This window comes from Taeniopygia guttata, chromosome Z (assembly GCF_048771995.1).
Source record: "Taeniopygia guttata chromosome Z, bTaeGut7.mat, whole genome shotgun sequence".
In the NCBI taxonomy this organism is placed as follows: domain Eukaryota; kingdom Metazoa; phylum Chordata; class Aves; order Passeriformes; family Estrildidae; genus Taeniopygia; species Taeniopygia guttata.
This window is the reverse complement of record NC_133063.1, coordinates 39,683,180-39,711,012: the sequence shown is the minus strand read 5'-3', so window position 1 is coordinate 39,711,012 and position 27,833 is coordinate 39,683,180. Positions and strand designations below refer to the sequence as shown.

At 43.2% G+C, this 27,833-nt stretch overlaps 1 protein-coding gene and 2 long non-coding RNA genes across 6 annotated transcripts; 2 read left to right on the top strand and 1 right to left on the bottom strand.

Moving 5' to 3' along the window:
- The first annotated feature begins 293 nt into the window (after window positions 1-293).
- Window positions 294-2,954, top strand: LOC140681698 (uncharacterized). The gene is made up of 2 exons (XR_012052775.1): window positions 294-756; window positions 1,922-2,954. It is a non-coding gene; the product is annotated as an uncharacterized lncRNA (long non-coding RNA).
- LOC100217918 (cyclin-dependent kinase 4 inhibitor B-like) lies at window positions 1,410-7,125 on the bottom strand. Of its 4 annotated transcripts, XR_012052774.1 has the most exons (5): window positions 6,209-7,125; window positions 5,286-5,386; window positions 3,065-4,698; window positions 2,364-2,507; window positions 1,410-2,073 (listed from the first exon to the last, which is right to left on the bottom strand). XR_012052774.1 is itself a non-coding variant. In XM_030257736.4 (3 exons), the coding sequence occupies exons 1-3, from the start codon at window positions 6,691-6,693 to the stop codon at window positions 4,451-4,453; spliced, it is 834 nt and encodes a 277-aa protein (XP_030113596.1). In that variant the 5' UTR covers window positions 6,694-7,125; the 3' UTR covers window positions 2,658-4,450. The 4 variants fall into 4 exon arrangements, 2 of the variants coding, with proteins under 2 accessions (XP_030113596.1, XP_072777899.1); XR_005978093.2 differs by having other exon boundaries at window positions 1,410-2,507; XM_030257736.4 differs by lacking the exons at window positions 1,410-2,073; window positions 2,364-2,507 and having other exon boundaries at window positions 2,658-4,698.
- A 12,941-nt stretch (window positions 7,126-20,066) lies between these two features.
- On the top strand, window positions 20,067-27,625 carry LOC140681898 (uncharacterized). Its single transcript, XR_012053117.1, has 2 exons — window positions 20,067-20,146; window positions 26,242-27,625. It is a non-coding gene; the product is annotated as an uncharacterized lncRNA (long non-coding RNA).
- Window positions 27,626-27,833: the final 208 nt, after the last annotated feature.

Here is a 27,833-nt window from a genome sequence, read left to right as displayed (position 1 = left end):
CGAGGGGTCATTGCTGCGGGGAAGCCGCGGGCGCGTCACGCTACAAATGCCTCCCCAGCCGGGCCCCACCGGTGAATCGGCCCTCTCACCCTCCATTCATTGGAGAGAATTTTCTTTCTCGTTTTTTTTTCTTCTTTTTTTTTTTTCTTTTCCGTTTAGCTGATTTCGACTCCCCATTTCACTTCACACCCCCTCCGCTCCCCCACCCCTCCCCTACGCCCCGCTCTAAACTCCTCCCACGATGATGGCTCCCGCTTCGAAAAGCGGGCGAAGAAAGGTTGGCAGCGGGGGATGGGGAGGGGGAAGATCGCCGGGGAAGAGCACCACCACCAGATAGACGTGGGGACTGGCCAATCGCAGGGCGCTCCGAGGCTTTCAAATAAAGCCTTGACGACATCTCCTTGCCCTCCCCCGGCTCTGCCCCTCCAAACACACCGCCTCCCGCTTGGTTTGGGGTTTTTTCTTGCTGTTCAGTTGCTCCCAGACCGCACTCCTCCCGGGAAAACCCCGACGGGAAGGGGGCCTGAGGCGGCCTGGAGCGCCGCGCTGGCTCTCGTGAGAGCCGGCTAGCGGATCGCTGCCCCTCTGAAAGCGCGGGCCAGTGCTGGCCCGGGCGAGTAGCTATTTCCTTGTCACATGGCCATTTGAACGCGACGCGGGAGCGTTGCGTAGCGAAGCGGGGGAGGGGGGGGCGCCAAGAGTAGGGAGAGAAAAGGAAAGAGGATCTCTATTTCCCCGCGCCGGTCACCGAAACGGGTAATGAACGGTTCCCCGCCCAGCCCCCGGGCCTTCTCCCCGGTCGTGCTCCGCGGTGTCGGACCTCTTCGCTTTCCTTTTGAAGAACGAGGTTCTGGAGCGGGACGGGGGAGCAGTGGAGGGTCGGTCAGAAGCCTCTGCCCACCTGCTGGCACTCCCTTGCCCATCCGGCTCCAGGAAGTGCCGGTGAGCAGCCGAGACCCGCGACAGCCGGTGCTGAGCCAGCTCTGACGCCGAACAGAGCATCCCTGGGCGGTGGAGAGGGTTATTGCTGCCTCCCTGCCCCATTCCCCACCCCCAGAATTCTTCTGCTTGCGCTGCCCCCCTCCCGGGTGCGGGGTACCTCCGTGCGAGGCGTGAGAAGAGCAATGGACCGGGAGAGCGTCATTTCTGCTGGCGCGTCTTCCCCCTCCCGGGGCGTGGCGGGGCCCGGCTCGGATGGTCACGGCTAGAGGCGGCTGGGAGAGGGATCGGGGCAGCTCACTGCGGGGACCGCAGGAAGCAGCGGGAAAAGCGCTGGGCTGGGGAGTGACAGTCCCTGGGAAGGATGGTGAACACCATATTCAACATGTGCAACACCCCCCACAATAAAAACCTCCTTCTCTCGGATGGACGAAATGTCAACAGAAAGCACGGAGTAAACCTAACAACAATGCTGATAAGGAAAAGTCTGTAATGGTTTCTTTTCAAGTCCGATTTCAAGCCTGGGAAACTGGATGAGCAAAATCGGCCATTTCGAAATGAAAGCACTTTTCGAGAGAAGCTTTTTTTCCCCCTCCCCGCGTTGTTTTTTCCTCCTCTACTCCCCTGCCATGACTACTGCTTCCCGACCGGCAAGGAAAATTCAGAGAAATGAATGTCTACCTAGCTGTGGGATGCAGGTGCCGGAGCAGTGGTGAGAGGATGGACCGAAAGCTTTGGCAATAGAAACCGAATGCCCACCAACGCTAAATGCATGGCCGATCCGGGGCTCGTCGTGCACAGGGTGCACATCCTGCTGCAGAACGGCATATGTGTGCTCGCGCGTGTGCTCGGTTACAGTGGCAATATTAAAAATAAAAATTGCGAGTAACCTGCTGCCTTAAACATAATGCTTTTAGGACTTTCTTGGTAAAGTGTATTGCCGCTGCTGTTTGTTTTAACTGTTAGTATTCTTCTTTTCAAGGAGGACTCCAAGCCCTGGAGCTGCTGCTGCTGTCAGAAGAAAAGGTGCCTGTGGAAGCTTTCACAGTCAAGTGGGATCTCACCGGTGATCCTCATCCTTCCACGGAGTGAGTAGTTCCCACCACGGGCCTATCCTGGGAAGGGACTCCAGACCTACTCCATCAGGCAGATTTATAACAATTAGGTATTTAACCTTGCTGGGTTTTGAGGGCATGCTCTGTTTATTTGGTGCGGTCAGCCTAGCAATTTTATGTTGTTTCCCTGCCAACTTTATAGACAATAAAAGTAGTAATGTAATATTACTATTTTTGTTGCTATAGTTTCATAAGCCTTAATGGAAAGGCTACAAAGTTGAAATAAAATCTGGTTATTGGAAAAACGATTATTTAAAACAGGAATACTGGTCCAATTGAGGATGGAAGTACAGTTTAATAGAACCTTACTGTTCTGCAGGGAGTGTGGTCAGGCTCTAGCTTTCCCGCATCTCCACATCTGGACGCAGCTCCATTCTGATTCCGACAGGCACGGGATGCTGGCACTTAACTGCTACATCCCCAGTGGTGTCCTTGGTTCAGCTATGCCATGTTCTAGGGCAGAGTGCAGTGCAAATTAATAAGGTGTTATAATCACATATTATATGTTTTTATAATGTGAAATGTTTTCTATTTATAGATATGTATAAAATATATGTTTTAGGTATTCTTGTAGTGAAAAAGTGTGAATATAGATAACATAAATGCTTTGTATGTGTTTTATATTCATATAATTTCGTTACAATTAAACCAAGAAGATAATTAAGCAACTAAGCATATTACATATAAAAATAATTATTAATCGAATATATAACATTGATGCATGATCATAACATTTTATATATGTATTTTCTATATGTGTATAATATATATTTTATATAGATATTACATAGATGCATTATATACATTAATAACATAACTAAATATTTTATAGCATGACAACAGACGTGAAATAATTATAAAACGGGCATTGTATGAAATTACATTATAATAAATAACAAATTCCAACACATTACAAAAAAGGCATATACATGATTTTTCATGTTTTTATATGAGATACCTAGGGATTGGCTACTCAGTAGAAATGCAAAACCAAGATAAATATTTTTCACCTTTTCTACAGGTAGCTCTGAAAAGTGCCCAGGATTAGTGCTGGGGTACGAGACCTGAACTCTTGTCACTGCTTTGCCTAGCTTCCCTTTCTCAGCTTCTAAGGTGCAGGACGTGTGATCACAACCCCAGCTGGGTTCCAGCAAGCGGGGCAGGGTCTTCCACTTTTCTCGCACCGGCTGGGAGCACCGTCCCTGCCGCAGCGCCCGGCTCGCTGCTGTCTGTGCACTCCCTCAAGCACACCTCTCTGGGGGCTTGGGGACTTGCTGCAGTGAGGCCGGGTCTCCCCGCCACCTCCTTTCACCTTGGAAGAGCCTGCTGCCACTGTATCTTTTTCCTGGGGTTGCTCACATCCAACTCCTCTGCGCCGAAGCAGCCAGTGAAACATATATCGGCTGTCATATAATGAATAGATACCCCCTTCCTCGTTCCCCCACCAGCAGCAGAGCTGTTTCAAAGGTTTTCTTGTTTCTTCACCAAATGTGTCACTTCCAAGCATCTTGGGAAGCACTGGAGCTCAGATGTATAATTTGTAATTTTTCGTTTATGGTTGCCTTGGTTTCATGATCATATGATTTTTTAGAAGTACTATAACTCAGAAAAGGTCACTTGCAAATTGTTAAAACAACGAGTACTTCAACTGAGGATCATATCAGGCTTGCAGAGATATAAATTTGTCTTTGTTTTATCCTTTCAGGTCTTATAGTTGCAGCCTACACAAGGAAAGCTATGGATGTAATGGGAATACCTGTACAGACATGCACAGCATGCTACGTGGTTTTAATAAGGTATTTACGAAAGCTGCAATCACACCAGGAAGCACTGATCCCGCACTAATCTGTCCAGCCGGTTTTGCCAGAGAAAGGCAGATTGGCTTCAGCACCCCTTTAGATCACTTTAAGCAAAATCAAACAGGGAGACGTCGGGAGAGTGAGACGCTGAAGCCTCTCCCATCTTCTTCAGATGGAGGGCTAGCAAGTGTGATGAGGAGTCACCAGGGAGCAGAAGGTCCAGACGCAGCCCCATCAAAACAGGGTTTATAGTACCACATCTTTGCGGGGATTTTTCTTTATATTTAATATCCAATATTTGCTATTTAATATTTTCCCATTTAGTATTTTCTTCATATTTCATAATTCCTACTTCATATTTCATATTCTCTTCAGTGTTTCGACTCTTTTTTTGAAGAAGGGCGCCTGCAGAGGGCTATAGGATAATATTCGGTCATGAGCAAAGAATACTGTCCTTCGTGCATCCAGCAGGGAAACGCCATCCGGTGTTATTCACAACATCGTATGAGTACTGTTCCACTTGGTGTCTTCCGAGTCGGGAGCAGGCAATAAGTCTGGGGAGGGGGTGTCCCGGGGTGAGGTTAGGCACAGGGCGGATCAGCGCGCAGGTACCGCCTCACCGCTCCGTGCGGGCCCCCCGCCGCCACGTCGAGGGGCAGGCGGCCGCGGCCGTCGGGGAGGTCGAGGCGCGCCCCGGCCCGGTGCAGCGCCGCCAGCGTCTCCAGAAAGCCGGAGCGGGCCGCGTCGTGCGCCGGGAGGCAGCCGGTGCGCGGGTCGGGGCGGTTGGGGTCGGCTCCGTGCCGCAGCAGCAGCTCGGCCACCCGCGGGCTGCCCAGCATCATCACCTGCGGGGAGAGACAGCGTCAGCGCCCACCGCAGAGCTCCGGCTTTCTCGCTCGGCCCGGAGGGAACGGAGATCCACAATGGAAAGGAGAAGAAAATCCCCTGGTGAGGCATAGAGATCGGCTCTGGACGTGCAACGAACAGTGGAGAACATGTACCCGTTGGGGCAGTTATGTCGCATTGGTAAACTCTCCTTTACCCACGCTAGAGGACAGGAGAGAACAGGTGGGGAAGAGAGGTGCCTGTCGGGGTCGGGGGGTGTGGCTGCACACTGGGGCTGCTCCGCGACGGGACTGGGAAGTCGGTGGGCTCGGAGCAGGCGAGCCGGGGGAAGGGGTTCGCCGTTCGCCCTTCTCCCGACGCGCTCCCATAAAACCCAGGGCAAGTCCCAAGTCGCTTTGCACCAGACCCCGCGGAACCGTGCCGCCGCAGAGGCTTGCGGGGGTCGCCGTCGTTCCGCTCGCATCCGTGACACTTCTCCAGAGGGTCCTTGGCACGGGGAGACGCGTAATGCAGGGAACCCACCGTGTCTGGGGCGCCGCACCCGCGCTTCCCTCACGGTCAGGAGGGAATGAACCTTTTGCCTCACCCGCGTGTCCAGGGCAGTACCAACATGTTCGGCCTCGCCGTTTTCTTAGCTGCGCTTCCCCTAGCGCACCCAGCAGTTCGTTCAGCAAAGGGAATGAGTCCCTGCCGCAAAGATTGGGAAAACAAACAAACAAACAAACAAAAGCTAAAGCACTGCAGGACGGCTACAAATACCTATTTCGAGTGAAATGCTCCACTGACATTTTGAGTCAGAGAGTGTTTCGCAAGCACTGGCAGCAAAATTTAAATATAGCTTCTCAGATTATTCCAGTTTCGTTTTATTTTGAAATTTTAAGAAAAAAGCTGGCTAGAATTACCTCGAAAACTAACTCAGCCTTTATAAAGGTAACCTCTTCTACACCTCCGGGTGCTACCTCTACCCACACGTTCAGGCGAGTGTAAAATGAGGGCAGACTGAGCCCCACAGGGATTGCTCATTGTCTACCTGCAGTGTCATCTAGGCAAGGCTATCGCGACCGGGTATTTTTGTTCGTGAGAGCCACCGACTATCCTTTTCTTTTTCACGGGAGAGGAGACAAAAAATACAGATATATAAAGCAGAAGACGAGGCATAACGTAAGGGAGATTATTTCTGCAAACGTGACTTAATACATTTTATCGCACGTTTATTGCGAGATGAGCTTAAGTTCTCCGATTTGAGTCATCCTATCTCAGTTGGTCCAAATAAAGTAAAGGGTTGCTAAGACTAAAATCCCCCTGTTGCGGCCGTCACCGGAGAAGACTTTCTCCTTCCCAGGGAGGCGAGAAGAACCCTTGTGCCACGCCGCTTCGAGAGCAGCCGAGCACAGTGACGGGGGGCGGCCGCTTCCGGGGTACCGGAGGGTCCACTGCTGCCGCCGCCCGCCTCGGGCAGGGCACGGCGGGCCGCTGCCCTCGCGAGCTGCCAACAGTTCGTCTCCCTACCTGGATGGGGGTCCTGCCGTAGGAGTTGGCGGCGTTGGAGTCGGTCGCTCCGTCCAGCAGCTCCCTGAGGCGCTGCAGGACCCCGCGGGCGGCGGCACCGGCCAGCTCATCGCCAGCGCGCCTCCCGCCCGCCGCGCCGCGTCCCGCTCCGCCGCGCCCCGCACGGCGCCGCAGCCGCCACTCGGCCGCCCGCGCTGCCCGAGGCTGGCGGCGATCCCGGCCCGCGGGGAGCGCCTTGCCCATGGGAACGCCAGGCCCAGCCCCCGGCGGCGGCCCCGGCCCAGAGGTTCCCGCGCGGTGCTTCGCCGAGGCCGCCTCCACCTGCGAGGAGCGGCGGAGGCTGCCGGCTCTGGTTTTCTCCACCTGGCTGGTGCCGCCCGGCTCCTCTCGGTGTCACCGCTGGCCTCACCCTGACGGGGCGGAGCGACCTGCGCAGCCCTTCGACGACTGAGAGGGCCGGGCTCCCGGGCGGACTCTCTCTCCATCTTTTATGTTCGCCTATTATTTTATTCTCCGTGTCTCTCTCTTGAGGGCAGCAGCGTGTAAACCAGTCCCTGACCGCCACGAGGGGAGCAGGGGCAGAGGAAGGGGAGGAGCAAAAGTAGCAAAAAACTTTAACGAGAGCGGTACATAAGGAGAGTGGCCCCGATACCGCGGGCCTAATGTCACCAGGGCCCCGTCCCACCGGTGCTGCCTCCTCGCCCTCTCGGGACACCCATGGGCACCCGAGGCGCAGGAGGCGGAGGTTGCCGCCCTTCCTTGCCTTTCCTCGGGTGAGCTGCGAGCTCCCTTCTCTGCTTGTTTAGTTGGCAGGGTCACTTAGTAAGAGACAGCGGGCTCAGCGGTACCCACAGCCTTCACTGAGACGCGAATCGCGGCTGCGATGTCTCCACCCCACCGCCTAAACCGCCTCTTTATTTTCTTTTCCCCTTTTTTTTTTTTTTTTTTTCTCTCTTAAAAAAGTTACAAGCCAAGCAAAGGCCTCTGGCAACAGCGAGCTCTGCGCCAGGGCAGGGTTTCAGTGCCCGCCTCCCGGCGGGGCCGGGCGGGTCGGGGCGGAGCGCTCGGGGCGGACGGCGCCGGCAGCACCACGGACAGCTCTCCCAGCGCCGGCTGCCGCCCACCGCCTCCGCACTTCCTCCGCTCCGGTTGCCCCCTCCTCTGGACCCGGCCCTAAAACCACCCTTTCTAGCCGCCCCGCATGGGCGCACGGCTGAAGTGCGGTGTCGGGCCGTGTCGGGCATGTTTCTAAAACTGTAGTGGCCTATTCCAAATTCTTCATCATTACACTTTGCAACTATGCTTAGATATGCAAAAATGAGTGAAGTTTCACCCACAATAAAGAGCTTCTTAATCTAAATTGTTGCTTCTGGTTAAATAATTGAGCATTTAAACATGATCTGGTGATTTCCTTGTGTTTGGGTTTGGTTGTTCATTTGGTTAGTTGGTTGGCCTTTTTTTTTTTTTTTTTTTTTTTTTTCTCTTTACTAATGAGTTTTCCATTCAAGCACTGGATGCCATACAAATGTGAAAATAAAGATAATTCAGGACTCCACATTATATAAAAGGAAACAAGTGGAATAGTTTAATCCATATACACTGGTATGTGGATCACTGTATGATGGAAACACCCAACTTATGAGCAGTATAGTTAAGCCTTGAAAAGACTGCAAGCTGATCTTTACAGCAGCAGCAGTAAAGAGCAGTACTGTAGAATCAGTTTCACAGAGATAGTGTATTGATCCTGATTCTCAGCTACAGGACAAACAATAAAGAAAAAGGATTCTGACAAGGTTTTGATGCCAGTGATATATCCATAAGGTAAAAAAAAAAAAAAATCAGTTCATGTGTACTGGAATTGTGTGAAAGATTTAGGCGGGACACTTTATTTTAGCAAAGAAAAAGCATTGAAATTATATCTAAAGCAAGATAATCTTTCTACTTAATTGTTTAACTTGTTATTTCAAGGCTATGCGGTAAATAAGATAACCAAAATATTCCTTCACACTGCTTTCAGAAAAGGGTGGCATTTCCTACCAACCTCATTAAGTATCACTGTCAAATATATGTGAATGACAAATTAAGGAGTCCTTCATAATTTTTCCTGCAGATAGAAAAACCCCACACTGTGCCATTAGGGAAGATTCCCCTCCAGTAAATTCATAAATGTTCCTTTCTCCCTTTTGTAAATTCATAAATGTTCATTTTCCTGACCAAGAAAGGAAACCCTGTCCATTAGCAAAAAATGAAATATTTTAGCTGGAAACTGCATGCCTTGGAGCTGGAATCTCAGACAGAGTTTTCCTTTTGTTCTGAACATGCATTTATTGTCTAAAGGTCAATTTCACTGTCCAGTTGATGAGCTTTAAAGAAGCTGCTACACAGTTGGAAGTGACATCTTCTTGTTTCAAAGTTATTATTGGAAAGGTAAATTGTACAATCATGACCTTAAAGAAATCATTTAGGGAGGTGTTACACCTTTCTCTGCTGCAGGGCTATTAATTATGTGTATATGGACAGTGACAAAATGCCAAATAAATACAAATCTCTTCGCAAGTAGAAAGACCTTGCAAGCACTGCAACAATACCATTTAATACAATCAAAAAGAGGAACGAGAGACATTGAGAGTTTAAAGAAGATACTCATTAGTACACATAATGTGTAATCAACTTAGTATTAATCAAATACAGCAGCCTAATTTTTCCTGGGGAGGAAAAAAAAAATATTGGCAGTTTGTCCCACATATGTTTTCTTCTGACACCTTTTAAGTAGTTACATTTGGAGTAGAAGGTTCTGTTCTTCCCTTAGCTGGGTCTCCTTCTCTGGGAAGTGGGAAAATAGACTACACTAACATTCCTTTTCTGGATCAAAATAAATATGCAAATAAGCCAGAACAGAAAAACATTCTTGTTTTGCACTTCTTCCAAGTAGAAGTATAAAAACACTAACTATAATTTAGATTGTCTCTTTGTTATGGTATTGACCACATTTTGGAAGTGTATTTTCTCTTTCTTACCCATCTGTTCTTTATGTATTACTTCAAGGGAAGTGGAGATCAGCACTGCAAAACACTACATAGACACCCTTCTGGCAATGTTATGGCTATTTGTCCAACTGTATTTAAAATGAGCTCTCTGTTCTATTACTCTTACTGAAATTTTAAGTTTGACAGATAAAACTTGAAACATTTTTTCAAATTTTCCTTGAAACTTGCTCCCACATTTGGTTATCATAATGGATATGTCATTTGCTTTTTTGAGGCTCTTTGATAAAACATTGTCCCAGGACAGCCTAATGGTAGAAAAAATACTCTGTTAGAAAACCAACAGCAATAAAACCAATGGTACCCTCACACCCCCTAAAAAAACCCAAACAAAATACCCCTAAAAAACCCAACAAAAACCTCTAAACAATCAAGTAAATAAACGCAACCAAAAACCACGAAGAAAACAAGCAAAGCAAAACAAAACCAAACAAAAAACCTGAATCACTTTCTTATGTTGAAGAACTGTAAGCTACCAAAACACCAAAACCAGATGCTAGCCAACTACCCTGTCTCTAAAATATCCCTGCTTTTGTTTTTTGAGAGTCAGGTTTTTTCCCTACCAGGAAGAGTTCCCTGATCCATAGATGTCACACTGGTTTGGTCCTATGGTTTGTACTATGGAAATCCTGATAAAATACAACATCAAAAAAATGCTGTTTAGATTTAGTTTTATAATTTATATTTTCCTTTTTTTTAATTTTCATTTTATATGTTTTTGCATTCAGGCATATAAAATGAGATTCAGCTGGCTGCAGAGAAAGACACGCGTGCAGAATCTAGGACACATTATTCACTTCACAAAGTCTAGCACAGCCCCAGCTTGGCATCTGTGGCAATTGCACCAAAAATTCTTAGAATCTAAGTAATAATTCTCATGTCCCCGTCATTTTAACTGTACAATGCTGAGCAGACGATTGTACACACATCCCTCTCTTTGGCTCACACTGTAAAGTTTGTGGTCATAGATCTGAAGGACAGTGGGAGAAAGACTACGGAATTTGTTATGTTTTCAATATAAAAAGTCAAAATAAAACCTCCCATACACACTGTCCGTGGGCTTTGTGATTCTGTAATTCCAGGGAACAGTCATCCACTGTCTGAAGAACAGTGTGAGTCAGGCAGTGTGCTGAGAGCTAAGCTGAGCTTCAGACAGGTATCAGGTAGCTTCCATAATCAACAACTATGTTGCAAAACTACATAAAATTCACAATTAACATGAATTAATAATTTAATCTGTTCCCCAAGTGTATGTGTTGGTATAACCCTTGTTAATGACAAGACTATGTTGCAAAACTACATAAAATTCACAATTAACATGAATTAATAATTTAATCAGTTTCCCAAGTGTATGTGCTGGTATAACCCTTGTTAATGACAAGACTTCTGCCAAAGCTGCAACCCACCAATCAGCTTGCATTGGAGAATCAGTCCCATTGCACAAGTTTTTTCCATTTTAATGAAGAGTGTGGTGGCCAAAATCAGCAAAAAGCCATTGATTTCTCACTACAGCTGGGCTGCATACAAGCACACTGAGATTCTGTAGGTTCAATTTAATCTGGTAGTAAACTATCCTTATTGATTGTTGCATCTTTATTGCTATGTACTTATATCCTCACAGGGAACAAAGGAGAAAGACTTCCCAGTTACAGTCAACTCATACTCAGCTCATGTTGAATTATTCCAAATGGGGCTGGGGGTGTCAGAGGCAGAGCAGTGTAATATATTGCTGTCGTGTCCACTCAAGATCCACCTGAGTGACCGGGCTAGACAGGCTTGACAGTGCTGGAGCACACTCCTGTGTGTTCCCTCAGGTTTCCAGGAGAGCCTCCAAAGGAGAGGCGGACAGCAATCACCGAAGGAAGGAGGCTGACTCTCCTCTGGAATTTGTAATCAGAAAGTTTATTGGAAACTTGTATGAGCACCAACTGCCTTGGTAAACCAACAGATGAGAGCCTGAGAGGGCCTTGACAACATCTTATAAACAGGGGAGGGGAAGGGGGAGGGAATTGCCCAACAACCAATAAGGAAAACTTTGGGGGTGGTTCTCAGGAAAAGGACAGGGATACCAACATATCAGAGAGGGTTAGAGGAGGGACCCCTGGTCCTTTCCCAATCACTCGACACCCTTAGTGGAAGCTTCCAGAGTTTTGGGATGGAATGCCAGGTGATGGACAAGGCACCAGGGAGGGGATGAGGGAATGATTCAGCACGTATGCTGAATAGGAGGGGAGACCCGAGGAAGACTGACAAGGGCTCTAAGTGGAAAGAGGGGGTACAGGGATAAACCATTTGTTAAACATTTGGGTATACAGAACTTGAGAATATGATAATCAAAACACAATACAACAATACATTATTACAATGTATACATTATACAGAAATTTGATTTACCTGAGCCAACAGACATCAAGGATTACTTAATTTTTTTGATCTTTGTCCAACCATATGACCTAGTTGCAAAGCGAGCTTTGCTGGATGAGTGTTCTGAACTTTTTGGCAGCTGTGCTTGTCTATGTTTAAGTAAGGAACATAGGAAGAAGATTAAGATATCTTTTAGAAGCTGACTTGCAAAGAATTTTTATTAAATTAGTTTTGTCCCACTTTTGTAAAGCCCATGAAGTTTTAAGAAAAAGAGAAGCATTAGTGGTGTTCTTTCCCTCTAGCTCAATTTGCTTTGTAGGTCAGCTTGAAAATTAGTTGTTAGGAATACCAAACTTGATCTTCCCAATCTGTTTGGCAGACTGCTGAGGAGAGGAGGAGTCTCTATTCAATACAGCTATTGAAAATCCAAGGTACGAGTCACTAACATATAACATGCTTTATATTATCACACTATAACTCCAAGCAATTTAGGTGATTGTACTAGATTGCAAGGCAATGTGTGTATTCTATTTGCCATCTGTTAGAGGTGTGGCAGTTATCCTCTGTTAATTGGGCAGATTTCTTTTTCTTTTCCACAAACCAATTCTCCCTCTGGGGAGATATCTCCTGTTAGTGGGCTACTGAGTGTCACTGCATGACAGATAAAATTACATCATTCCATTGTGAGAGGCTCTGCCCAGAGGGAGGAGCCAAGAATTCCTAACTGGATATAATCTGAGATTTTGGGACACCAGAACAGCTTTTCCACTGGATTCCTGGAGAAGCAGTTGCCTTTTCCACTGGATTCCCAGAGGAAGACCAGGCTCATCTACGCCGCAACTGCCTCTTCAGGGGAAGACTAGACCCTTCTACAGGATCACTGTTTCAACTGAACCACACCTGTCACTGCAGGAGGAGTGCAGCCACCATTCCAATTGGACTGCTACCAGCACCCTGACCCACAGGGTCAGGTTGTATTCTGACTCTGTCAGTGTTGTTTTGTATTACTGTATTTTTATTTTATTTTTATTTTCTTCCCTAATAAAGAACTATTATTCCTGGTCCCACAGCTTTGCCTGAGAACCTCCCTTAATTTCAAAATTATAAGAATTTGGAGGGAGGGGGTTTACATTTCCCATTTCAGGGGGGTCCCACCTTCCTTAGCAAACACCTGTCTTTCCAAACCTAGACAGTGATCTTTAGCTTGTCTCTTAATTTTATCATTTCTTGTGGTTATATTTTCAAACTTGTTTCATAAATCTAGGATCTTTCTTTTACCTAATCACACAGACCCATAAACTGACTATCAAAAAGCAGTAAACAGGATAATGTCACTGCCCAGACTTGTAAGCAACTGAGACATGAGCTCAGACTGGCAAGGCATCTACACATTGGTAGACAGGAGCTGGTTTTATACATTATTTCAAGGCACAATATTTCCTTACATGGTAATTCTCACTATGTGACCTATCCCATGTTGCCATGTCAACTTTCTAAATGTCCTTCTATGTGTGATCACACCCTGTTCACCCATCTGTCACCTTTTGGCAGGCTTGTCTCCTGTAGGGATCTGCCCAGTGGCACTTCCAGACAAGGTCAGCTGCAGACAGGCCTATCTGTGCTGCTATGTGCTCCTTTGTGCTGCCCTGTGCTTCTGCAGAGGCATCCCACAGCCTGCAGTGCAGCTCCTATCTTTTCCCACATGGATTGGTCACACCAAAGTACGTAAAAATTAATCAGGACAGTGAAACATTGGCTTGACTCTGACCATGGCATTCTTTCTTCAGAACATTCATTAAGCGTTGGAACTAGGTGTTTAGTTGAAAACAAGAGTATTTTCAAATCCATAAACACTTTTCTTCCAAATGTTGAACTTTCTTGCCTCTTATCATGTCATAATTTCCTCTATTCATCAGGCTTCATGCAGTCTTTCAAAATAAAGGAGGGGTTTAACTCTGATAAGTCAACTTTACCTCAGACATCAAAACGAAGGCTCCCCACTAGCTTGGTCTTCTGTTATTTGCCATTCTAAGCCCTTTTGAATAGCTAGAAAGTGGAAACATGTATATGCAGATGATGCCTGAGGCTTTAGTCAAACTTCACTCTTAGGCAGGCAAATGTATGGGTTTCTGTGCTGAAAGAGGGATGGTAGAGGTGAAGTTACTTTAAAACATTTGTGTAAAGACACTGATCTCACTGAGCCTTAAAATATTTGCCACTTATTTTTCCACCTACTAACTGACTCTTTGGGAAATTAACAAGGGAAATCTCTTTTGCTTTGGAGAAGGAAGCATAGGATTGAATTTTAGTTTCTATCTAGCTTGCATACCGCTTTTGAATATGGATGGTTTTTCCTAACTTTCTTATGAGTTTTTAAAAAAAATGTGTATTTTTTCAGGATATGCTGCCAAACATAACATATCCTACATGTTACAAAGTGTCCAGGGATGAGTTTTGGGTCTGAACTGGGACCAAGGCTGAACCTGGGGATGTGGTAGATCTGATTGAAGACATTCAGTATTTAGTAGGACTGATGATTGAATGGTGTTTGAGGTTTGGATTCCTTTACTATTCTGCAGTTTTTACATACAGCAGTACCCAGTAGCACTCATAATCCAGTTAACTTGTTTGCAAAGTGTTTCCACAAGTAAAAAAGAATCTTCAGTAAAATGCTGAATGCATACTATGTGTGCAGTATGGGTCCATTTATCATGTGCTTTGTAGAGTGCATATTTACTGCAGAAATGTTGATGATGGATGAATCAGGTAGTGAAAAGATATTTTCCCTACTTTTCTAAAATATGATTTAGTCTTTGTAATCCACTTTCACTGGGTTCACTGGGGTTTTTGATTCATGTCTTGTAACCTGAAGTGTATAATTTCTGCCATTCGTTTCTAGAACATTTCTATGGTTCTACAGTTTATACTGTTAAACACTCTGTTTTATAAGGTTCTATTTTCTTTAAAAAATTTCAGGGGATGCTTGTGTTATGTTTGTGTCTATAGGCACAGCTGATGGCGAAAGTCAATATCTTCCACAGAAAAATGGGACTAAGCAGGCACTCAAATATGGTGTCACATGTGTACAGTTATTTTAGTATTTCCTGACAGTGAGACATCATGTAGTCATGAAAGACCTACCTTGATACTCTGTTGGTTTCTAAAAGGTCATGACCTTGGAGTGAAGATACAGTAGGTTTATTTTTAACATGAGAGCACAGATGCTCTCTCAAAATAGAAGAATGAAAGAGATTTGCCTTGTAATTTATCAAAGGGTCAGTGAGTAGACGGAATAATAAGTGTCTTTTAAGTATCAAGTATTTTAAGTCAAGCTCAGCAAAATCAGAGTATTTTTAATTGTTTTAAAGTAACTTCAAATTTATAATTTGGCAATGCTGGAATTCTTGAGCATATATGATATCATCAAATAGAATGGCATATTTTATAAGACATACATAGATTATGTGGTTTTAAACAAAAAAGAGAGCGTGATACAGTTCCAAACAAAAGTGTTTCTACCTGAGGATATCTCTGTTGTCTGTGTTTTATCTTTTTCTTATTAGACTGGTTAAGCTGTAAGATTTCTGTCATTGAAACTCCTTATTGACTATTTGAATTTTTTTTTATTGTAATGGTAAAGGCCACGAAAGCCTTGTGTCACATCGCATTTTATATTTCTTATATAAGCAGCATTTTCTAGAAAAACTTTGGTAAGACTACCTGTCAAAGAACAATCCTGTAAAAATATAGGTTGAGACATTTTTTTTAATGAACAAGTACAGTTTTTTCATGGTCAAGGAGGCACTGTGATTCTGGAGATTTTATCTGCAGAGTGATAGCAGACTCCTCACTGCTTGCAGCCTTAAGGTGCTCCTCTAAAAGATGAGTGACCTGACTAGCCTTGTTTCTCATGATGTTATATTTCATTATTTCTCTTCATATTTCTGTTTAGCTTGGTTAATATAGTCACTATAGCACCACAGCCTTAGGTGAAATTAATCCATTGAAGGCACAATTATCTGTCTGTGAGCCACAGAGGGTGCTCAGAGTGAGGAAAAGACAATAGGTTTACCAGCCTTTGGTGCTTTGGGGGAAAAAAAAAAAAAAAAAAGCATCTCAGTATGATTTTGATGCCAAACAACAATACTTCAGGGGCAGAAATAGCTTCTGATTCCTTCATTGCTTTCCTGCAGAGGCTAAGTAGTTAGCTGTGCACCAACTGCTGAGTATAGCCGAAGTATGTACCTAATCTGCTGCTTTTGCTGTTCTGTGGATGCTGCAGTGCAAGCTGCTGTGTGTGGTACAATGAATTACCACATTTTGTTTGATTTGGGACAGCCTATGATGGCTGTTTTCAAGCACATTTAGACGTGTTTGTTTTCAAGTTACATATACACAAAAGGCCACTGCTTAGGAAACACAGGTGTTTTGCTTTCTCTTGCCTCTGAAATGGCACTGTGCCTTCCTGTCCTAGGATACTTGCACAGAAGTTACCACTCCTAGTCTCAAGTACCCTGAACCATGTGCAGTCCTCTATAAAGCTGTCCCAGTTTTATTTAAGTACAAAATGTGATTGAAAGGTTCTACTGAAAAGGAAAGATGGTTTTATTTACAATAAGGGAAAGCTGAGGGTTTGTTTTTGTTTTCCTTCCCCTTCAGTAACTGATTTCTGTTGTGTTTAATGCATCTTCCACATGCTGTGTAATCTTGCAGTGACCTGTAATGTACTAATGCAGTACATCTGCTTGATTGTGCTAGCTGCTCCCTCCAAAGTCCAGCATTTTACAGTTCAGGATCCCTTCTTGTATTACTCACACAGCAAAACTTCATTATGTGGAGTGCAGCTTCCTATCTGATTCCTCAGATTAATGACAGGGTTTCTGCAGTGGGCAGGACAGTCTCTTTTGCAGAGGAAAGCCATTAAATCCCAGCCTAGGACCAGCTTGCCATGTCTTCTTCATCAGGCTTGCATCAGCCCTTCTGTTTGGGCTCTAAAGCAGTGCCTGTACCAAGCTGAGAGTCAGAAACCTTGGGTGCAGGAGTGTACCGCCTGTGCCCAAGGAGGTGCAGTGCTAGCCTCCCAAGAGCAGGTTAGTTTTGGTTGGTGTCATTTTCAGGTCTCTACAATGTGTATCAAGCATGTGATTTCCTCCACGTGTGCTGAATGTAGATCTTCCTTCCATCCAGTTGAATATGAGGGCTTCTGACTAGCAAAGTTTTATGTGGATTTTGAAAAAGCAAATTTTAAAAGACAGAAGAGTGTTTGCTTAACAGTCAACACTGAGAAACTGGAGAATCTTGGAAGACTTTGAGAATTGTTCCTTATAATCTTAAGTTCATCCCTTTGCATTTTCTGATTGTATGCATACCTATATGGCACATGATGGTGATGACCTGTGGCCACCCTAGGTTTATGTGCTATTATATCTCTGGTCTTGCTTCAAAGTGACAGCAAAGCAGAGCACCAGTACTATGAATGTTATATGAATAAAGTTCCTAAAATATATATAATATGGCTGTTCACCTATTTGTTTGTCCCTTCTCCCCACAAACCCCACATTTTTAACAGCATATATTCAGACATCAGTAGTAAGCACCAGGCCTTCCAAAGACAGAGGAAAGAGTGCAGTGAGGAAGTGATTAACAAGATTACTGCAAGAGAGGAACTCACAGCAGAGGAGAAACGGGGTGTGTGGTCAATGTGACGTTCATCTGTGGGTAATACCTGCAAGAAATTATGTACTGTTTTTAATGGATGCATGGGGTTTATACTTGTGACAGATGCAACAACCATATGGGCTACAAAAACAGATCAGGCAGGGGCAGCACAGGCAAAGGGGCTTGGAACACTTCAGCTCCAACAGACATGGCTCCTGCTTTTGGGGCTGATGGTAAGCAGATCTCTCCATGTCTGTGGGAGATGGAAAGTTGGTCTCAGGTAGCCCTGGGGCAGAACTAGGCTTTTCTGTATTCTTCACACAGTTATATTTGAATATCCATGTTTGATAAGACTGACTTTAACAGTCCAACCATTTGCATAGCCTACCCCCGGATGTCAAAGCCAACTGCAATTTTTCAAGCATATGCTTCTTGAGGAAGGCCTTTACTCTCTGCAATCATTCCTTTTGCTGGGGGATAATAAACACAATGCCTCATATCACGCCTGCTGCCCTGCCTCGCCTCGTGGGGTCTGCCCTGCTGGGGCAGAAGAACTACCTTTTTTTTTTTGCTGTTTTTTGATTTGTTTTAAAATTTGCAATAGCAACTGAAAAAGCTGCCAAATACCGTGTCGGAGGCGGGTGCGCGTTTTAGGAGAGGTACGTGTGCCATCTAGAGGAAGCGCGGCCGCCTGAGGGGAGACGGAGGCGACGGGACACGCTGCGCTGCAGTTTTGGAGCAACCTGATATGAACGTAGGGACCCGCAAAAAAAACCCCCAAAAAACAAAAAAAAAAACAAACAAAAAACCCCCCACCCAAAACAAACAAACAAAAAACCCCAAAAAGCAAAAAAAAAAACCAAAAAACAAACAAACAAAAAAAACCACCCAGCACTTATCAGCGATTGAATCCCTTTGGGAAACCTCAGTAAATGTCATGCTATATATATACCTCTGTGTTTGCAAAGCTTTTGCATACCCCTAGAAAAAAACACTAAGAATGCTGTATTCTTTTCTATTTCAGTAAAAGAGAGAATGCCTGTTTGCATATTTTAGTACCCCTGGCATTTATTAATGCTATCCAGTTCCTAGGATGCAGCAAAAAAAACAGTTCTGACCTGGCAAAACTAGATTTTATCCTTCCTTCTTGCCATGTCTTCTTTGTTTTTTGAACATTGCACGATATGAGGCTTCTGGCATGTATCAGCTTATATCAGCAGACAGGAAGTTCAGTAATGGTTGGTTGTGAGAGTGTTAGCATCTTGAGAGCAAGAGACAGAAACTCATAACCTCATTCCCTGTACCCCAGATCTTGTAAGGCAGCAAAAAACCCCAACTTTTTCAACTAGGACCCATGCCAACAAGATGAATCTGTGTATCTCTGTGATATGCACAACATTTCCTGTGGATAAGAAATGCTCAAATACTGCGGGTGTGAATCTTCAGGCATTGCCACAACAGTAGAGTAAGGTTTCAGTGTGGCAGTCATTGCCTGACAAGGTCAGCTCTATATCTTCCAATCACATGTTTTAATGAATTTACCTTGTTAAAGGAAATTGTCCCATCCTGGGGCCTTATATTAAAGTTGAAGGAGGAAAGAGGAAATCAGGTCTTGTTAATTCGAAGGCTGCTACGCACTGGTTCCTTGGAGACATGTACAAGCTGAGGCACAGTGAAATTGATTTGTGATTGTTGCCGCAAAATGTACAGAAAACCAGCTTGTTATGTTGGATAACTTTCTCCTGGATTTGTTGTCACATAAGAAGATTTCTAAATTGAAATTATTGTGACTCAGTGGCTTTAAAAAACTGAAAATTTTCCCCAAAGCTCATTGTCATATTGCTCACAAAAAAAAAAAAACCCTAGAATGATAGTTAATGTGCAGTACAGTCTATTCGCATTTTGAAATCTATCATGATTTCTCTGATAAGTAAATAACACTAGGGGATGACTAACAAGAACTAGTGTCTATTTGACTTGGTTTTTTCAGTGACCTCATTTGAATGACATCAGCCTCATGACAAGGGTTCTGTTCAAAAGGACACTTTATAACATCTAGTGGCTGTATGATACCACAAGTTTTCCAAATGTTTATGCAAATAACACACCAGTTAACAACAAGGAATGTGAAGTACTTTGTCCTGTAGGTACTTCCCTTGTTCACTATCAGAAGCTGAGGAAGGTACAAAAACCGAAGGGCAAGCTCAGGTGAGAGCTGATGACTTGTCTTCTACTGCATATTGCTTTCTAACTGGAGCAAATGTGATGAAGTTTCTCAATCTGCATAAGAGGAGCAAACAGCCTCCCTGCACTCCCCCAATTTACTCTGCCCTGTTTAATGAGGTCACTGTCCACTGAGGCAGGTCAGATCTGCAGCTGCTCAGTATCACCCTGTGAAGCAGCAAAGGTACCAGCATCTGGGATATTGCACAGCAGCAAGAAGCAGTATTGGGCAGTTGTTCTTGCAAAAGCAGATACTTTGTGACAGCATCCTGGCATTCTAGGACATCTCTGCACAACATCAGGTGGCACACACAGACCACAGACATAATTGCACTACCTTGGAGCAATCTGGCTTGCCTATTGAAGTCAGTGTGAAAGTGCTTTTCATTGCTAAGTGTTTCATTTTGCTTCTGCTGTATTCATTGCTTCTCATACTCATATGAGGCAAAAGCCATGTAAAGCAACTCTGCGAGCATGGACACACAAGTGTTGCTTCCCTGTATGCAGCATAGAGCCTGTTTACTGTTGTGTGTAAGGCAGATGCAAAGTTCAGCTTCCTGCTGCAGAGAGGAAAAACACAGCCTCCCCAGCATGACAAGGCGACAGATTAACTTCTTAGAAGAGAATGTAGGATAAATTAACTTAGAAGGTGAGTGGTCAAGTCATGAGTAAAGGAATCACCAGAGGAAGAGGAGGTGGCTGCAACTCTTTATTTGTTCTCAGAACCTTTTTGTCAGATGGCATTGCAGATGGAGTCACCTCTGGATCAGGTTTCATATTAGAAATTAGATGGGGAGGCAGAGGCAGGGGAGGAGAGGTGGGGGGGTTGGGGTATCCCTTTCTGTTTTTAACAGACAGAAGGCTTTCCACACAGGGAAATGTAGTTCTTCTATTAACCTATCCTGGGTCCTGCATCAGCAGGCAGAGTTTTCAACTCAATCACTTTGATCCTGTATCTTCCTGGAGAGAAGACAGTTTTGACACTGGTCACTTTACTTCATTATTTCCAAGCACAACTCCTGGTCCAATATGGAATTTAGCAGCCTAGTGGAGGTGCTACTAGGAACTGAAGTTGGTTTTATTTTTATTTGCAGTAACAAAAGGGACAGAGCTCAGCAGAGAAGTAAATGAAATTTACATTCATTTTGAAGTGTAAATAATGCTTTCTATTTGTACCATGTTTGGTTTCAACAAGCCAGACTTGCTTCTGCAAGCAAGATATGTGGGGCCTTGTTGGACAGTAAGAAAAAAAATTGCAGGAAATGTTTTTTGCAAGATCAGTGCCATAGTTATCTCTAGGTCTGTGTGTATCTCAAATGTAGATTCTTTGTTGAATATGTATTAAGTAAAACTATTTTCAAGGGCATGCCACAGCTCCCATTTAGAATACACAATGGTTGATCTTAAAAAAAAACCCCAAAATTCACAGGGAAACACCACAAAGAAACCAATGTTTTATAGCAGCTTTACACATACAAACATAATTTCTTTACTTTCTATTCTGAAAAATAACCTATTGCATATTAGAGTAAATAGGATTAAATATGAAAATCTGCTGCGGACAAAAATATTTATTCATCCCTGACTGGTAATATTTAGCAACATGGGGTGGTTTAAAAATGATTAAACATTTGAGGAAAAAGAACCCTTAATATTATACACAGTGTATCTGCAAAGTGTGACTAAACGTGAAACATTTTAAAAATACCTCTGAAAATGAAAAAATTTGTTGTAAAATATGTCTTAAATGGCTTGAACAAAATACTCATTCTGTGTGCATAAAACCACTTTATTCAGCAGCAATTCTTGGATTTAGCCCTTGATGGGGTTGAGGTGCAGGAAGAGTGAAGGATTTGACAGCAGGGGAGCTGGAATCCATTACAAGCACCTTTTTAACATAGGGCCATAACCACAATGTGATTTGGAATGGGGAAGTTGAGTTTGATTGTTTTTTTCTGAATGCCTGGAGTTACCACCACATGTGCTAATATTCTCATAAAAATATCTTTAATGTGCAAGATGTTGAGGACAGATACTGTACCACAAAACTGCATGGCAGGTTCTACCTCGAGATTTGAGAGTTCCTTTTTATTAAGTGATTACACAGCACAGGGTGTTGTCTTCTCTCCTTCTGTCAGCAATTATATCCTATTGCATTTCCTCATTCTTTGCTGATTTGTACATGCTCAGGGCTCCTGGAAAGTCAGCCTTGCAAACACTCAGAAAAATGATCAAATACCCTTACCAGATGCTTTTGGAAAATCTGCACGTACCAATTTTGCTCCTGATTCTCCAGAGTGAGATTCTGTCTCACTTTTGCTCATTCATACCCTGAAAAACATCTGAAAACAATGAACTTAAAATTTGTCACAGTGAGTAGCAAACAAGAAAGAAGTTGCTTTTTGCATGCTTAGTTTGAAAGTCATCAGTTAATTTTTTAAAAATTGTGTTTCTGAGCCATGTATTAAAGCCCTTTTCATTTTTAAAAACTTTCTTCTCACACAATCTTGTTCTGAAACTGCATGCTTTTATCTCTCATAATTTCTTATCTTTCTTCTTTTTGTGGGACACATGGTGGTTCAGCTGGAAGGAGAGAAACTTCAAAAATTAGAAACTAGATTATACATCAAAAAAGCCCTAAATATGATTTGGAATAGCAAGTTTGGGCCCTTCTTTCCAGTGAAACAACCTTACCAGCTGCTTTAAAAATCTCCCAGTCCAACTTAAACCCCATTTTTTCACCCATTTTAGATACACCTGTAGTCCAGTCAGGATTGTTAAAAGCTCCATCACTCAGTGGGCAGATTACAACATGACTTACACCAAACCCATCTTCTTTATCACTTAAGTGGCTTCCGTGGAAATGAGTGGTACTTTTTGTGCACCTTTGTGTTGCTTACTGGCTGATACACCCCAATCAGAGGGATGGGAATTCGTATGTTTCCTTCTTTCTGTTGGCACCTGGGGTTGCAAAGCTGAGTAAATACTGTGACGACCTTGTTCTGGATCGCTAGTTTTGATGTATGTATGTGCCAAAAAGAATCAGTTACTGTGGTGAGTAAAATGTGTCAAGGCTGTGCTCGTGGGTAAAGTGGAAGTGTCAGTGTCACCACAGAATGCCATGCGCACCATCAGTCGATGTAAACCACGGTGGAAGCTAACACAAGCCTAGGCTAATGAGGACTAGCTAGGGACCCAGCCCGAAACCAACACGTATGGTATGGGCTTAGATCATTATTCTTTGTGAGTCATTCTATTTGATTTTGTCATGAAGAGATAGCAATTATATAATAATGAAACAAAGTCCACCAGTTGCTGGATGAAATTCAGGTCTTGCAGACTACTCTTTAGCTTTCTGTAACCTGGTGAAAACTGTGGTCCTGTGAATTTGGAAATGTTGCCAGACTTCCTTAAACAGTAACACACATGTTGGAGGGAGATGTACATCATCCTGACACAGCCCACTGTGTTCCTCTTTTTCTCCTTCCCAGAAAGGCAGCTGGCTTTCATTTCCCAGCTTTTCCAGCTGGCTGTCATTTGGAAATGAACACAGTAAGGTGTCATGGTTACTTCAGTGCCAAATTTATGTTCTTGTGATCCTTGCTTCCACATTTTTTAGATTTCGAGGTTAAGGTTAAAGACCTTGGAGGTCCTTAGCTATTCCTATCTCCACTCCCTAGGTTCAATGACAGTGCTTCTGGTACTGAAAGGAAAGGCTCCATCAGGAAAGGAGACAGGCTCCTATTTTCACAAAGTGGAGCTGCATCAGTGGGAGAGAGTGAAGTGTTTCAGGCTATTTAACTTCTATCTCTGCCTCTGATTTGTGGGGAAAATAATGGAATTTTTTACATGTTTAAGGATCTTAATGTGGCTATGACTTGTAAGCTGAAACAACAAGGCATTCAACAATAAGACAGTGATGCCCTGTAGGAGGGGTATGAACAACATGAGGATCAACAAGGGCCAGCTTGAGTTGAAATAGCTTCTCATATATCCCTACAGACTAAAGAATTCTCTTCCAGAAAAGAAAATTTGATGCAAGTTAAGACAATAGAAAGGAACATAAAATCAACAAAGCATAAACTGATTAGTAGAAATTTAAAATACAACTGTTTATAATTACAAGAACTGATAGTAAGGTTTTCTAGTGTAGCAGAAACAGAGAGACTGAAAACCAGGGAACTTTTTAGCTTATTAGAAGGTAGGGAAACCCTGATACTGTACATTCATCCTTTCATTTTGCAATGTTTTTTTCCTGAGTAATTTTGTAGACATATACTCCATGCTTACTATCTTCAAGTAATAGAGATATTGTGAAAGACAATTCCTATGAAATAAATACTCTGTTTAACTGTACGTGTCAGGTAAAAACACAAAAAAGATAGATAGGGGATGGCATTGAGTTTCAACTTGAGTCTATTCTTTATTCTGTAGCATTAAACAAACTCCTGAATTTGAATTAATTTTGTTAGTTATATATACGTATGCTCCTTTCAGAGGAGTTGTTCAAAGGATTAGCAAGGACTTTATGAGTATCTTTGCTTTTTCTTTCTCTTATTGAAGTACATGATTCTGGGAAAAAATAAAGTCTTATCTCAAGAATTTTTTTCCATAAATTTTCATGAGGAAATCACAACTGTCTCTAATTTTCTCATCTATTGGGAAGTCTCCAAACACCATTGGAGAAGTAAACAACAATTTAACAGTTTCTGACCAGATTTATTCCTGAGCTTCACTGATTTATCTGTTGTTTTTTTTTTTTTTAATACAATAACTGGGTTATAATTCTTCATGTAATGCCTTATGAAATAATTACAAAATTCTTACTACAAAATAGGAAATAGTCTCTTAGGTTACAGAACTCCAGATGTTTCTCTCAGAAGATTTAAGCATGAGATCAGATGTTCATATGATGGACTCAGCCATAAATCACCACACTTCCTGCAAGCTGTAGCACCTGGGCCGTTTGGTGCCATGCTCGTTGGTGCACTGGTTTGCCTTGGTGGTGGTGGCGTGCTAGATGGAATTCAGAGGGACTGACGTCCTTGTTACAGCCACAACAAACACAGGATTAAGGGTGGGTGTTCTTAATAATTTCCTCTGCAAAGTTTTGAAAACGATAGTCATAAAAGGACTTGAAATTCTGGGTATTGAAAGTTCTTGGTACTCATGGGTTCAGCATAGGGAGATTTTTTATTGTGCTCTTCTGTCAGAGAAGGGGTTGTGCAGATGAGCCAGGCTGCAGTGTTGATTAACAGGTAAATGTGGAAAGAATGTGCTGTCAGTGCTTCACGTATCTCATGAGGCAAACATGAAAGAAAGGGAGGGAGGTACCTGTCAGGTGATGCTACTGGAGAGGTTCAGCGACCAAATACATCTCAGCAGAAGTTACCATGGTAACTAGTATGTACTAGTGTGAAGAGCAAATCTTGCTTTTCCTCTTCAGTTGCCGTATAGATGTTCCTGTCACCCTTTTTTATCTCTACAGAATTTTACAGCACTATGAATTCTCCTTCTTACCTGGATCTCAGTTCATTGCCATCTGTCATCATCCCTGAAACAATTAGCATGTCACATGCTGAGCTTCTCCTACTTGTATGGGCTAGAAGACAGGGCTGAAATCCAGAAGTTTTGGGGCATATGTTGAGGCATAGAAATATAAATCTGAGATAAATCAGATGGAGACAAATAAATCTGAGACAAATTTCATTAAATCACAGAACCATAGAACGGTTTGGGTTGGAAGAGACTTTTAAGTCTTTGTAGTTTCTTCTCCAGTCAGAGGAAGGGACACCTTCCACTAGACCAGGTTGCTCAAAACTGCATCCAAACTGAACTTGAACACTTCCAGGGAGGAGGGATCTACAATTTCTCTGTAGACACCTGTGCCAGTATCTCACCACTCTCACAGTAAAGAATTTCTTCACAATAGCTAATCTAAACCTACTCTCTTTCAGGTTAAAGCCATTCCTCCCCCCAGTTCCCATTTTCCTGTCACCACATGCCCTTGTAAAATAGTCCCTCTTCAGCTTTCCTGTAGCCCCTTTTAGTTACTGGAAGATGTTATAAGGTCTCCCTGGAACCTTCTCCTCTCCAGGCGGAGCAATCCCAATTTTTTCAGCCTTTCCTAGTAGGAGAGGTGCTCCATTCTTCTGATCAACTCAGTGGTGTCCTCTGGACTTGCTCCATTAGGTCGATGACCTTCCTTACTTAGGGGGTCCTAGAGCTGTAAGCTCTGTCTGGTCTCATGTCTGATTGCCTTACTAACACTCATTTAAAATTTTGATTAAAAGTCTTAAGCTGGAGTAACAGGATGCAGAACTTGAAACAGTGCTACAAATTACCTGGGAATAGACCCATGAACAAAAATTTTCTTCTACATTTTAGGAGTAAAATGGTGACACATGCATTCTACATGTATTCAAGGTAGAAGGTCATTCCTCTATCAGGGTTTGATTTGCAATGTTATCTAACTTGAGTTTTGGGTTGCACACGTGCTAATGCAGTCATAATTTGCCTTGGGACAAAATGATTAAGATGTGCACCTGAAAAAAATAGAAGCTGATACAAGACTGATACAAAAATTAAAGAAACAGACATATAAGCAGGACATATAACCATGTAAAATATATCTGACCCAGCATTACTGCTTTTAGAACTGTAGGGGAAATTTCTGTGAAGTGTTTCCTGTTGTGAAGCTGATGGGCTATTGATTGGTGTCAATTTATTATTTTTCACTTTCAGCTGCTATGCTAACCTCATTCATAAGAACTGTGTTGGGTGAACACCTCTGGAAAGGAAAGAAGAATATTCCCCACTTCAAAAGAAACTGAATGTGCTCAGGGAAACATGGTCCCAGACACCAAGAGATGCCTTGATACCTGTCTAGACCCAGAGGAATGAGCAGGGAACCTTGCAGCAGAGGTCCTGAAGGGAGAAGGATACATCCATAAAGTTCTAAAGAGTAGTCTAATTGTGAGCTAATTGGAAGAAAAATGTCTCAGCAAGTTCACCTCAAACCTCTGGTAAGCTTGAAATACCATCAGAGAAAGGGCAGCTGAGACTGGTAAGACTGTATCTTTTCAGACCTTCTTCCTATGTTTACAAAAGAAAAATCAATTGCTTCACAGCAGAAAGCCTAGTCATTGCTGGGCCAATGGTGTTAAGAGTAATGCTCATTACTGGATCCCAGAGCCACCTAAACCCCGATGAAAACTTCACATGGTGAGGTACCGGATAGCCAATTCACCAAAACCAGTGACCTGGTGAGGCAGGAAATATTTGGAAATATCTGCAGAGGAGGAAGCGTCAGGAGGAAGAAGACTCTAAAATTTGCCAAACAACTGGAAAAGTGCATATCTTCACAGTTCACAGCCACAGATTTCTTCTATCTCTCTTCCTTCTTTGTCCAAATATTGACCAGAAGTGTGAAAAAACACTGTTCAACTTTTTCTTACTTCGCCTGATTTTAACTGAATCTTGAAATAGATATTTTTCTTCCTTAAATATCTTGTTTTGAATGTTCTCTGCTTTGTTCAAGATATGGAGAATCTTGATGCTGTCCCAACCTATCCTCTTACTCTTCCTTCTGATACTGTGCCATATTTTGCTTCTTCAGGAAAAGGGTGAGAAACTGGAAAATAGTGGTTCACCTCTCTATTTTTCTGCTCCCCTTGCTGCTGTGAAATTAGAATTTCAATATTAAATACTGATTAACATTTGTATTTAAGCTGTGGTTTTTTTCCTGATGCAAACACACAGAGTTTTATGTCTCCTATAAAGATACAGCTTCATCCCTTCTCCAGTGCCACAGGAAATGTGTTGTAACACTGTGTGAGGGAATTCTTGTAATGTTCCTGAATATGTGTGATTAAATATGTATACCATGAAAGAGTTAACTTTCTCTTTCTCCATGCATATGCTACTTCTGAGTCTTTTGCAGACTTACTGAAGTCTGGATTCATTTTTGCTAAACTTATTTTTGTTTGCCTTGTTTTGGAAATTTGGGTCCAAAACCTTTGCTGACTATAGAGTATCAGAAAGGAGGAAATGCACCTGTTCGTGTTTTCTCTAAAATATTCTTCCCTAAATGATTTGAATAAAGCTTCAGAGTTTAATGGCAACAGAAGGAAGGACTCATGGGTACAGCAAACATTCAGTGTTGGCTTGTGTCACCTGATGAGAAGACTCTTCTGAGAATAAACTATGAGGTAGTCTTTCCATTTGTCTTTGTTCTGGGAGAAAACCAGATAAACACGTCTCATTTGTTTGCTTTCCGTGTATGTCTACCACTGAAGCAGTTTACATATTTGTTTCAATTTTAAGAGTTAAGAAGC